The sequence below is a fragment of the Myxine glutinosa genome, chromosome 14 (assembly GCF_964187855.1).
Source record: "Myxine glutinosa chromosome 14, kmMyxGlut1.1, whole genome shotgun sequence".
Lineage (NCBI taxonomy): Eukaryota > Metazoa > Chordata > Myxini > Myxiniformes > Myxinidae > Myxine > Myxine glutinosa.
This window is the reverse complement of record NC_136274.1, coordinates 35,345,396-35,360,031: the sequence shown is the minus strand read 5'-3', so window position 1 is coordinate 35,360,031 and position 14,636 is coordinate 35,345,396. Positions and strand designations below refer to the sequence as shown.

The following is a 14,636-nucleotide window of genomic DNA, read 5'->3' as shown; positions in this document are numbered from 1 at the left end:
TGAGTTTGGGACACGATCGACGACATGCTCCGTGATTTGCTGGTGGTTGGCATGTCCGATGACCGCACTCGTAGACGCCTGCTTGCTGAGAGAAGACTGACGTTCCAAAATGCCAGAGACATCGCCATTTCCATTGAAAGTGCTGAACGCAAAGCTACAAGCATCGGTGCCACTCGCTCGTCTGGTACCAGCCCTGATGTGAATCGGTTGGATCATGATCAGCCAAAACGTCGGACGACTTACCGTACAACAACTTTGGATTAAGCTGGTTCTGATAAACATTTGATGACATGTCCGGTTTGAGATTGTCATGTGTCGATCTCAGGTGTCGTTTCATCAATAACTCAGACGGAGCTGCACCGGTTGTTGATTGTGGCGTGATGTGGTATTCGACTGCAGGACGGCAGCGAAATTCATCGACATCAAGACCACATAACCAACCGTCACTGTGAGTCGATGGAGCCTGCAGCATCGTCACAGTCAGAACAACACTTCGACCCGCCACTGCCGGAGATCGTCGTGACCGCTCCAGCCGGCTCGGATGCCCCGAAAACCACTGTGAACGCTACACCCTTCGTGGAGCCCAAAGGAATCACCTCGGACTCTGTATCCACTGGTACACCGCGACGGTCAATACAAAAAAACAAAAAAAAAAAAAACCGCGACGGTCAATGCGCGAGAGAAAAGCACCCGACCGTTTGAATCTTTGAAGATGTTTTTTCACGTTGACAAATGCTCTATTTTCACGTTGACACATGCTCTATGTTCACGTTGACACATGTTCTATTTTCACGTTGAAAAAAGGTTCTATTTTCACGTTGACACATGTTCTATTTTCACGTTGACACATGTTCTATTTTCACATTGACACATGCTCTATTTTCACGTTGACACACGTTCTATTTTCACGTTGACACATGTTCTATTTTCACGTTGACACGTTCTATTTTCACGTTGACACATGTTCTACTTTCACGTTGACACATGTTCTACTTTCACGTTGACACATGTTCTACTTTCACGTTGACACATGTTCTACTTTCACGTTGACACATGTTCTACTTTCACATTGACACATGTTATACTGTCATGTTGACACATGTTCTATTGTCATGTTGACACATGTTCTATTGTCACGTTGACACATGTTCTATTTTCACGTTGACACGTTCTATTTTCACGTTGACACATGTTCTCTATCCACGTTGACACGTGTTCTATTTTCATGTTGACACATGTTCTATTTTCACGTTGACACATGGTCTATTTTCACATTGACACATGGTCTATTTTCATGTTGACACGTGTTCTATTTTCACGTTAACACATTCTATTTTCACGTTGACACGTGTTCTATTGTCACGTTGACACGTGTTCTATTGTCACGTTGACACATGTTCTGTTTTCACGTTTACGCATGTTCTATTTTCACGTTGACGCGTGTTCTATTTTCACGTTAACACATTCTATTTTCACGTTGACACGTGTTCTATTGTCACGTTGACACGTGTTCTATTGTCACGTTGACACGTGTTCTATTGTCACGTTGACACATGTTCTGTTTTCACGTTGACACCTGTTCTATTTTCACGTTGACACGTGTTCTATTTTCACGTTGCCACATGTTCTATTTTCACGTTGACACATGTTCTATTTTCACGTTGACGCATGTTCTATTTTCACGTTGACGCGTGTTCTATTTTCACGTTGACACAAGTTCTATTTTCACGTTGACATGTTCTATTTTCACATTGACACATGTTCTATTTTCACGTTGACACACGTTCTATTTTCACGTTGACACACGTTCTATTTTCACGTTGACACACGTTCTATTTTCACGTTGACACGTTCTATTCTCACGTTGACACGTTCTATTTTCACGTTGACACGCGTTCTATTTTCACGTTGACACGTGTTCTATTCTCACGTTGACACGTGTTCTATTCTCATGTTGACACGTGTTCTATTTTCACGTTGACACGTGTTCTATTTTCACGTTGACACGTGTTCTATTTTCACGTTGACATCTGTTCTATTTTCACGTTGCCACATGTTCTATTTTCACGTTGACACATGTTCTATTTTCACGTTGACACCTGTTATATTTTCACGTTGACACGTGTTCTATTTTCACGTTGACACCTGTTCTATTTTCACGTTGACACGTGTTCTATTTTCACGTTGACACGTGTTCTATTTTCACGTTGACACCTGTTCTATTTTCACGTTGCCACATGTTCTATTTTCACGTTGACACATGTTCTATTTTCACGTTGACACCTGTTATATTTTCACGTTGACACGTGTTCTATTTTCACGTTGACACCTGTTCTATTTTCACGTTGACACGTGTTCTATTTTCACGTTGACACGTGTTCTATTTTCACGTTGACACCTGTTCTATTTTAACGTTGACACGTGTTCTATTTTCACGGTGACACCTGTTCTATTTTCACGTTGACACCTGTTCTATTTTCATGTTGACACCTGTTCTATTTTCACGTGGACACATGTTCTATTTTCACGTTGACACATGTTGTATTTTCACGTTCACACATGTTCTATTTTCACGTTGACACATGTTCTATTTTCACGTTGACCCATTTTATTTTCACGTTGACACATGTTCTATTTTCACGTTGACACGTTCTATTTTCACGTTGACACACGTTCTATTTTCACGTTGACACACGTTCTATTTTCACGTTGACACGTTCTATTTTCACGTTGACACACGTTCTATGTTCACGTTGACACATGTTCTATTTTCACCTTGACACTTGTTCTATTTTCACCTTGACACACGTTCTATTTTCACCTTGACACACGTTCTATTTCCACGTTGACACATGTTCTATTTTCACCTTGACACATGTTATATTTCCACGTTGACACACGTTCTATTTTCACGTTGACACATGTTCTATTTTCACGTTGACACGTGTGCTATTTCCACGTTGACACGTGTTCTATTTTCACGTTGACACGTGTTCTATTGTCACGTTGACACATGTTCTATTTTCACGTTGATGCGTGTTCTATTTTCACGTTGACACAAGTTCTATTTTCACGTTGACATGTTCTATTTTCACGTTGACACACGTTCTATTTTCACGTTGACACACGTTCTATTTTCACGTTGACACGTGTTCTATTTTCACGTTGACACCTGTTCTATTTTCACGTTGACACGTGTTCTATTTTCACGTTGCCACATGTTCTATTTTCACGTTGACACATGTTCTATTTTCACGTTGACATGTGTTCTATTTTCACGTTGAGACCTGTTCTATTTTCACGTTGACACGTGTTCTATTTTCACGTTGCCACATGTTCTATTTTCACGTTGACACATGTTCTATTTTCACGTTGACGCATGTTCTATTTTCACGTTGACGCGTGTTCTATTTTCACGTTGACACGAGTTCTATTTTCACGTTGACATGTTCTATTTTCACATTGACACATGTTCTATTTTCACGTTGACACACGTTCTATTTTCACGTTGACACACGTTCTATTTTCACGTTGACACACGTTCTATTTTCACGTTGACACGTTCTATTCTCACGTTGACACGTTCTATTTTCACGTTGACACGCGTTCTATTTTCACGTTGACACGTGTTCTATTCTCACGTTGACACGTGTTCTATTCTCACGTTGACACGTGTTCTATTTTCACGTTGACACGTGTTCTATTTTCACGTTGACACGTGTTCTATTTTCACGTTGACATCTGTTCTATTTTCACGTTGCCACATGTTCTATTTTCACGTTGACACATGTTCTATTTTCACGTTGACACCTGTTATATTTTCACGTTGACACGTGTTCTATTTTCACGTTGACACCTGTTCTATTTTCACTTTGACACGTGTTCTATTTTCACGTTGACACGGGTTCTATTTTCACGTTGACACCTGTTCTATTTTCACGTTGCCACATGTTCTATTTTCACGTTGACACATGTTCTATTTTCACGTTGACACCTGTTATATTTTCACGTTGACACGTGTTCTATTTTCACGTTGACACCTGTTCTATTTTCACGTTGACACGTGTTCTATTTTCACGTTGACACGTGTTCTATTTTCACGTTGACACGTGTTCTATTTTAACGTTGACACGTGTTCTATTTTCACGGTGACACCTGTTCTATTTTCACGTTGACACCTGTTCTATTTTCATGTTGACACCTGTTCTATTTTCACGTGGACACATGTTCTATTTTCACGTTGACACATGTTCTATTTTCACGTTCACACATGTTCTATTTTCACGTTGACACATGTTCTATTTTCACGTTGACCCATTTTATTTTCACGTTGACACCTGTTCTATTTTCACGTTGACACGTTCTATTTTCACGTTGACACACGTTCTATTTTCACGTTGACACACGTTCTATTTTCACGTTGACACGTTCTATTTTCACGTTGACACACGTTCTATGTTCACGTTGACACATGTTCTATTTTCACCTTGACACTTGTTCTATTTTCACCTTGACACACGTTCTATTTTCACCTTGACACACGTTCTATTTCCACGTTGACACATGTTCTATTTTCACCTTGACACATGTTCTATTTCCACGTTGACACACGTTCTATTTTCACGTTGACACGTGTTCTATTTTCACGTTGACACATGTTCTATTTTCATGTTGACACATGTTCTATTTTCACGTTGACACATGTTCTATTTTCACGTTGACACATGTTCTATTTTCACGTTGACACATGTTCTATTTTCACGTTGACGTGTTCTATTTTCACGTTGACACATGTTCTATTTTCACGTTGACACATGTTCTATTTTCACGTTGACACATGTTCTATTTTGACGTATTTTCATTATTTTCATAATCGTTTGCACGTGTTTTCACATGTTTTTGGAAATGTTGCTTTTGGAATGTCAATTTTGGAAATCTAGCACGTATTGCTCTTGGTAATTTTGGACTTAAAGGGGAGGATGTCATGTATGAAGCTGCAAATATTCCCCGTTATATCCGGATACCGTGACCGCGGGTTTATTTCCGTTTCCGGAAGTTACGGCCCAGCTCGACGGCGCTGGGATTAATCGGGCCTGTATCTGCAGAGTCAATAAACGTGTGCAACAATCGATCGGAGTCTGTCGAGATACCTTACACTATGTTTCAATTTTTTCCCATTGATTGAGCAGTTTCGGTAATAGAGGTGAAACGTTTTTTTTCCAAGATGGCGCCCATACCACGTGACATGTCATAATGATGCAGCCACGTTCGTACGTATGCGTACGCCACATGTACGCAGTGACACGATCGCTTCGCCGCGCTTATCGTGAGCGCAGGGTAATGTGGGGAAAGTGCCCCCTGGGTGATGACTGATGAGAGAGACAGGTGAGATCTCCACCTGGCGGATGTTGCCGCTTTGCGGAGGGGCCGTGAAAGAGGGACTGCGTTCGATTGATTGTGCAGGGCAGTCGGCCACCTCTGTGACATCGACCCCGATACGGGTCTTAGAAGAGGTCAGGAAGGGAAGGCACAACTCATCTGCGTTCAAGACCAAGGCCATGTTTGTGGAAGACCTCGATCGGGAGTCATTGAACAAAAGGTGCTAGGCCTCGCACCATCGTTTCGGATGGAAGATCCTTAGAATTGCAGCAACAACACCAACAACAGTGGCGAGGATAACTACGACATGGCCGAGGTTTCTGAATGGAGAGCCGAGACCGTTTTGAAGCTCGTAGAGCTTTACGAGAGCCATCCGTGCCTATGGAGTACTTCACGTCACGACTACCACAACAAGATCGCCCGTTTGAGGGCTCTTCAGGTGATCGCGGTACAAATCGGACGTTCAGGTGAGCGGCCTAAACACGACTTGACTACCTTCAAACCTTCTGTCTCCCTTTCCCTCTCCTCTTCCCGTTCCCAGCTCTGTCTATGCGGGATTTTGAATTGTGTTCCCACGTGGTCACTTGTGCACCTCTTCTGTTTTCGAGGGAGACATGGGGTGTGTTCAGTTACCAGGCAGCTGACAAAATAGTCTAGTCATTCAGAATGACCAAGTTAAAAAGGGAAGGGAATGAGTCAACGAGAATGACTGCAGCAGCATCACGTGCATTACAGACGAGGTGGTGCAGGCAAATTATAATCATCGTTCATGAGCCAACTGGGCTCTTCGTGCCAAACCAATAATGGAAATTCTCAAACGAACTTCGTTTGTTGGAGATTACAATTGATATCACGAACAATGCTGCCTTCAGCTGAATTTGAAGCCCACATCCTCGACAGTTCAGTACGCACAACGATGAGCCACCACTGTACCGTCTGTACCTATTGAGATATGTATTAATTTGGACTCTTGAGAGGCAATTTAATATGTGTACACGTTGAAAAAAAAGATGAGAAAGTGAGGGAAGAAGAAATATATGTATTAAAAAACACGAGGTGACATACATACATATACACACACACACACACACACACACACACACACACACACACACACACTACACACACATATACACACACACATACCTATACTACACACACATACCTATACTACACACACATACACACATATCCACATACACACAAATACATATGCACATACACACAAATACATATGCACATACACACACGTACATACATATTACATATACACACACATTTGCACATACACACACGTACAATCGTACATACATATACACTCAGACATATACCCACGTACATACATATATACACACACATATACACATACACACGTATATACATACACACACGTATATACATACACACACGTATACACATACACACACGTATACACATACACACACGTATACACATACACACACGTATACACATACACACACGTATACACATACACACATGTATATACATACACACATATACACATACGTATACACATACACACACGGACATACATACACACACGTATACACATACACACACGTATACACATACACACACGGACATACATACACACACGTATACACATACACACACGTATACACATACACACACGTATATACATACACACACACACGTATACACATACACACGTATATACATACACACACGTATATACATACACACACGTATACACATACACACACGTATATACATACACACACGTATACACACACACAAGTATACACATACACACACGTATACACATACACACACGTATACACATACACACACGTATACACATACACACACGTATACACATACACACACGTATATACATACACACGTATATACATACACACACGTATACACATACACACACGTATACACATACACACACGTATACACACACGTATATACATACACACACGTATACACATACACACACGTATATACATACACACACGTATATACATACACACACGTATACACATACACACACGTATACACATACATGTATATACATACACACACGGACATACATATACACTCATACACACATAAACACACACATACCGTGCTTGGTTATTTCGAGGTACTTGGTCACCATGCCATCATTGAGGTTTGACCCTATAAACACAACAAACATCGCTCGTGTGTGAGGTGCAAAAAGTCATGGGGCCATGAATCATTTGTTTATCTTGACATATCTCTAACATTTTATACTTGAGATAATTTTGTAATAACATCATCTTGTTTTTGCGGCTAACCTAACTATGGTGGGAATTGAGGTCGTCGTGGGGTCGATCGAGAGGGATCTTTGACCCAAACTGGCTGGCCAGGCCTTACTTTCGACTGAAGATGGCAGGGATTTGTAACTTGTTCAGGATTCCGGTGGTAACTCACCTTCTCTTGGCTAAAGACACCTTGGGATCTTTAATGTCCACTGACTAATGGTAGCAGACGGGACAAATAGTTTAACGTCCATCTGACGGATGGCACACTCAATGCAACACCCACTTGGGAAACAGCAATCCGACAGTGTACACTCGGGTCAGGAATCGGACCCAGAGTAGAGAGCTCAAAGCTAAGTGCATCCCTCAGATGGACATTAAGCCGGGTGTCCTGTCTGCTAGCATTGTGAAAAGCAGGTGAGTTATCGCCAGCACCCTGAACAAGTTCCAATGCCTTGCCCCAGCTGCGGGTAGAAAGTTTTCTCGTTTTTGTTTTTTCAGGTATTCCTCGACATTCGGTTACACCTCCACTCTCTTTGTCATTGCTGTCTATGGGCAACAGCTTCTACATTATCAACAAATTCATGTACCCAGGTGTACACATCGCCATCTTAGGCTATGAAGGGCAACTATTATTTATTATTATTATTATACAGTATCTGTAATCATGATATTATGACTACGTGACAGATTGTTCGTTTGACCGTTTCGCAGGTTATCCTAGTTATTTCATTGCTTGTGTTAGCGATATAGTTCATGATCTGAGCAACATGCTTTGCTGTCTTGTATGTTTTGTTTTCAAGTCTACGAAGTCAAGACTAAATTGAGCAACCTGAGAACTCAATATACCCGTGAAAAGGCCCGGGCACGCGCTACGCCAAAGAGTGGTTCTGGAACCGTTGAAGTATATCACAGCAAATGGTGGCTTCTCCCCAAAATGGCCTTTTTAGAGGACTACGTGACTTCACGCCAAACCACAGTAAGCACGAAGGTATGCCATAGTGGGATAAAGAAATGTTAAGAATACAATGAAAGATTGCTAAATGCTCATGGAATGACATAACTGTGAGACTGTAAAGAAGGAGGAAGGATTTGGTCATTTACCCGTGACACGCAGCCAGGGCCTGCGGAGAAAAGCCATCTGGCTGGCTGTAACCAAAAATTCCCCTCAGTGTTTGGAAACCATTCCAAAAAGTCAATAAAGGGATACAAACCCATCCTAGGCCGAGAACCCGGTCTGTGTGACCACACCGAGTAGTCGGAATGTGTGCCAAAAAGAACAAGCGTTACACCTAGGTCCCCCGTCGTTGAAGTGATGTGAGTTGACAAAGTGGAAGACGCAAGGCGGCCATCTTGGATTTTGACGTGGCGACCCAATTTTCGATAGCGTTCTCCCTTATGCGTAGATACACCCACACACCAGATTAGAAGTTAGTAGTTCGTTTATTTTTGAAGATATTTCGCTCACAAGGTTCAGACATACATATGGTGGTGGCCATCTTGGATTTTGACGTGGCGACCCAATTTTCAACAGCGTTCTTCCTTATGCCTAGATACACCCACTCACCAGATTAGAAGTTGGTACTTCGCTTATTTTTCAAGATATTCCGCTCACAAGGTTCAGACATACATGGCATCAGACATACATGGCGGCGGCCATCTTGGATTTTGACGTGGGTTGCACCCACACACCAAATTAGAATTCGGTCCTTCGCTTACGCACGCACACACGGACGCACGCACGCACACCCGCACACACGCCCGCATGCACGGACGCACCCACGGACGCACGCACACACGGACGGAGGGGAAAACCATAGTTCCCCTTTCTCTCCGCGGTGCGACGGGGGACAATAAAGACGGCATCTTCTCCAGTGAGGAAGAAAGTCATTCCGCTCCACCTTTCGTGTCTTTACCTCACTGTGAGACAGAGCTCAAGCTGAAGAGGTGCCGCCTATCCCAAAACCACCAATAACTAAGCTCCAGCTATGTGTGTTTGAGGGAGAGTGTTCTCGGCATTGGCAATTTGGTATCACCAGAGTGAAAGTCTAACTTTCTGGTTAATGAATAATAAAGCTTTAAAATTAACTTTCTGAGTGGTACTAGTTATTTGTTTAAAAAAATTAATAATAATAGCAATAAAAATAAAAATTTCTAACTATGTATCTGTTTAGTCAGTAGCAATAATAAAGAGCAGATTCTACCTCAATATAAACGATTTCCAAAAGAGTTTTGACTATATCTAATCAAATTCACATACTTGTTCTGTGACATGGCAGCCATTTTGAAAAATGGCTACCATGGCCGCCTTGGAGGATTTGTGCATTGCCTCCATATCTAGATTTGTTCAGAATATATTCAAGTATCTCTGTGCAAAATTTCATGCTTTTATCACAAAATGAACAATTGATTTGATAATATCTGCCCTACTAAGCCCAGTATAAAGAGATGAATTGGAGCATAAAGGAGAAGGAGACCATCCTCTACAGCAAAACACATTCTACGCATGAGGCATGGGGGATGCACGGAAAGGGAGAATGTTCCGTGTACCAGCTCTGTCCTTAAAACCTGATCCTATGTTAAAATAGAGGTGGATACTTTGTGAAACCCACAAATTGAGATTACAACCAATATGAGACGGGAAATATTTAGCAGGTTTTCATTTATTTGTTTTCCCCCCTCGTTATAGACAACTGGAAATAGTTCAAGCTGTGATGAACCGGACATGGTGCCCATGTTAAACGAGGCGTACGAGTCCACTCGGGAACAAGACACTGCCTCCGACAGGTTTGAAAGCTCCCAAGTGCTTACGTCAGACGTGAAAGAAACCTTGCCCATATCACCTCCGCGGCAATGGGAAAATGCTGGGAGATGGAACAAAAGAGCGAAACGTATCGCCGAGGATGAAATCATCGTGAGCAAGGCTATAGAAAACATGGCCAGAGTGGCAGAGCGTTTTGAACGACCACCTATACCTCCGGTTAGTGCTCAGGTGCATCCGGTCACCGATGCCGACGTACATTTCGGACATTTTGTAACGGCTCAGCTGAAAAACATCCAAAACGTGGATGCGAAACACGATGCCCTGCGGAGCATCTTGAATGTGCTGTTAGATGCGCAGAGGGTTCCGGCTGCTCGACCTCGGGCAACCGCCGGGAGGAGCCCCGTTTTGGAACCGTCGACCTGTGCCTCCGATACCATCTCCACAACCGGTTGCATTCACACCATCGCTAATCCACAGTCAAACACTAATGGTGATCCAACCATTTACATGAGCCAGTACCCGCACCTCAGCCAATCAAGTCAATGAGAGCACACTACTCGTTCAACTGGTCGGCACTTTTATGCCATGTGTACATTTATGACAGGAAACTTTACTGTATATTTTGTAATACTTTGTTGTGCACTTTCCTTTTCAGTAAAGCAAGTTCATTGATATAAAGAGTGTCTGCTTTATTTATTAACGTCATAAACGTCAGCTTCTCCTTCCTTCCCATTGTGGTTACCATCCCTTTATCAATGTCGTGTGGATTTCATCCATTGTTGTGGCCTTGTTTTGTCATGTTCCAACATGTATGAAATTTGTTTTTCAGTTCGGTAGAAACACCAGCCGGAGTGGGTGGGGGAGGGAGGGGTGGATAGTAGGCGAGGTGGGGTAAATATACCTTGTGCCATGGTAAAAATCCACTCTGCCTGAAGCAGGGGGTCAGTAAAGCACTTGCACTGTCGTATGTGTATTGGCGAAAAAAAAAGAGGTAAGTCGTCTCCTCACCCCCACCCCCCCCCCCACTCCCCCCCTACCCCCACTCCACTCGCAGAGAAGTTATATCGAACACACACACGTGTCTTTTCTAGAGACAACCATTATTTAAAGAAAGATGTAGGGATGGTTTCACATGAGCATTTCTCATGACCATTCTGACCTTGTTTACAAACTTTTTGTAGTAACATCCCTACATCTTTCTGCATTTTTATTCCCCCCCCCCCCCCGCCCCCCGAAGGTGGAGGCATTATGTTTTCGGGTTGTCCGTCCGTCCGTACGGGCTAAACCTCGTTTTTCTCAGCAACCATAAGTCCGATTGCGACGAAACTTTCAGGGTAGGAGTGACACCCATGCAGAATGTTTTTATGATAATTGTGACATCATAGGTCACGTGGTATAGCAGCCATCTTGGATTAAACGCAAATAATAAAAATATATTTCTCGGAAACCGCTGAATGGAAAAATTTGAAACTTGGCACTTTGTCAAGTACTCCCAATGGGAAACAAAAGCATGATGACATCATAGGTGAAGTGGTATACCAGGAAAAAATGTTTTAATTGAATTCCTTATCCTAAAAATCTGAAATTGCATGCACATGATCTCTGACCCATTTTATTGAAATATTACATTTATGACATCATAGGTCACATGGTTTGGCAGCCATATTGGATTTAACCTAAACCCTTAAAAAAACGTCTTCTCCAAAACCACCAAATTGATTGACTCGAAACTTTACGTGTCATTGCTTATGCATGGTGATTAAAAGATGATCACGAAAACATCATTGGTCACATGGTTTGGCAACCATATTGGATTGAAGGAAAATATTAAATAATTATATCTCTGAAACCACTGACCCTATTGATGCAAAATTTTACAAACATAATCTAACAGCACTGTTGCATATAGTTTGAAAATGAGGATGTCGTAGGTCACGTGGTTTGGCAGCCATCTTGGATAGAAAAACGAACCTTATCCAATCGATACGAAACTTCACAAACGTGATCCCCATCCCATACATATGCAGAGTGTACATTTTTTAAGGTCATACGTCATGTGGTATGGCAGCCATATTATCTTGAAAGCCCATATTTAAAAAAAACTCCCTTCTCTGAAACTGCTTCACCGATCAATGTGAAACCTGTCATGGCTGGTGAAAATGTGATACTTGAAAACGGCTGAAGGGATTTAAATCAAACTTGTTTATTTTTAGGACAGTGAACGATGGCATCTCCCCTTTGTGGGACTATGCGGAGACATATTGGCGACAGTCGCATTGTTCTAGTTTAAAATGTTTTTAGTACTTGTTTAATATAGTAGGATAACTCAGTATAATACCTTCTGGCGTGTACATTCAACAAGTCCTGCTATGGGGTTGGAGAAAGTGTTGTTTAGGCCAGCACAAGGTGTTTCCAGCATCTTCAGATTTGAGAATTGCGATCAAAAGGATGCTAAGCTTTGCATGACGAAGCAAAAGGCATTACAAAACCGATGACTCGGTTGTTAATGAAAACTCACTGGCATGGGTTTTTTTTTTTTTTGTATACTGAATCGAGGCTCGTGAAAGAGCTAACATTTATTTCACAAACAAATCAACCAGACAAACAAAATATATAAAAAGAGGGAGCGGAAGACAAGGTGGGGAGAGAAGGGGAAGCACACAAACATAACATTTGAGAGCAGGGAGATGTGTGGGAGGGAGAGGGCTTGGGGGGAGGAGGCGTGGGAAGGGGGAGGGGGGATCATTGATTGCCCCTCTTCCATTTGCATCGACCATGTATGCAGTTTGTAGCAGACGAACAGTGTCATTACTCAGTAAACATTTGTGTATTATACCCATCATCCATCATCAAGCCTGGTGTTGGCTTACCGGGTAAGGTGGCTGGTTTGAGATCTTAGAGTCCTGAGTTTGAGTCCCTGTCATTCCGTTGAATTAACACCAGGTGGGATGTCTCAGCCTGTCATCCTTCGGAGGTCGACAATATGAATACCAGCTGACTGATAAAGCGGGGGCACTGCATCAGCAGCACGGCCACGCTTCCAAGCAGTCACAGGCTGCATACGAACCACTACCACCACACATATAATCGATAAAAAGAGACATTCAGCATCAACGAATGCAATAAGGACATTAAGCTGTAGTCGCCTTTATAATAACTGCCCTTCAGCACAATCGAATAGAGAAGAGTTGAGCTTTGACAGTAATAAGGCAAAGGTCTTTCAGTTAGAGTAGGCTAGTTAATGCATGAAATGGTCTCCATATAAAGGTGGCGACAGCAGAAACAGTAGATAAGTTTAAATTGGAATTATACAGTTACCTGGAAGCATTGGAGTTAAGGGAGCACTACACTGAACACAGTAAAAACAACACTGAATCACAGTAATGCACTTTTTGATAAAATGTCTTGATTGAAAATATGCAAAACTATATATGTACATGTTGCTTGATATATGAACATTACATTGGTATACATTACATAGCATTATATTATGCATGGTTACCATGGTAACCAGATGCATACAAATGATGAATTACCACTTTTCAGCTTATATCTTCTCTATGACAAGTCCATTTACGTTCAAACTTGGTACATATATACAATACTAGGAAACAAACATTTTAATTGATGCATTTGTATAATTGGCATTTCGTGTTGCCATGGCAACCATTAATCGTCCAATGAGAATTGACATCCTTTAAATTAAAAACCCAAGGTCATAATACAATAAAACTCTATTAATATCTTTGTTGGGTCATTATCAATATCTGTGCCAAATTTGAAGTGAAAAGAATTAAGAATTCCAAAGTTATAGGGGAAAATGTAAACTAATATTATGTAAACACACATTTGCTGTAAGTGGCCATTGACATCAGGATTCCGTTTCCTATACATTGAAATTACAATTGCGTACAATGTTTTTCCATTATTTCATGAATCTGGAGTTCACTTTGCAAGTTTTTTCATTCTTTTCACCCTTGTACTTGTATGTTGATGGACAAACGCCTCTCCAAACTCCCCACTACCATATGTTTGGCCTTCTTCTTCAATAAAGCTTTCCTCCTTTTTTCTTTTTGCCTTTGAAATATTTTCCCGTATCTTTGTTTCCTGAACGGAAGCTTTCCTAGCAGCATCGTACAAACTTTTTTTGTCTTTTTTTTCTGCTGCTGCCTGTGTGTATAGTGCCCCCTTAAAGGGGTACAGGGATGTTGGCAGGACTT

General features: G+C 41.7%; 1 protein-coding gene across 2 annotated transcripts; it reads left to right on the top strand.

Annotated features, from left to right (window-relative positions):
* The first annotated feature begins 5,199 nt into the window (after window positions 1–5,199).
* LOC137439611 (uncharacterized) lies at window positions 5,200–11,094 on the top strand. Of its 2 annotated transcripts, none has more exons than XM_068135530.2 (3): window positions 5,200–5,846; window positions 8,456–8,643; window positions 10,342–11,094. In XM_068135530.2, exons 1-3 carry the CDS (start codon window positions 5,687–5,689, stop codon window positions 10,960–10,962), a joined length of 969 nt encoding a protein of 322 aa, XP_067991631.2. In that variant the 5' UTR covers window positions 5,200–5,686; the 3' UTR covers window positions 10,963–11,094. The 2 variants fall into 2 exon arrangements, with proteins under 2 accessions (XP_067991631.2, XP_067991632.2); XM_068135531.2 differs by having other exon boundaries at window positions 5,217–5,846; window positions 8,456–8,631.
* The last annotated feature ends 3,542 nt before the right edge of the window (window positions 11,095–14,636 follow it).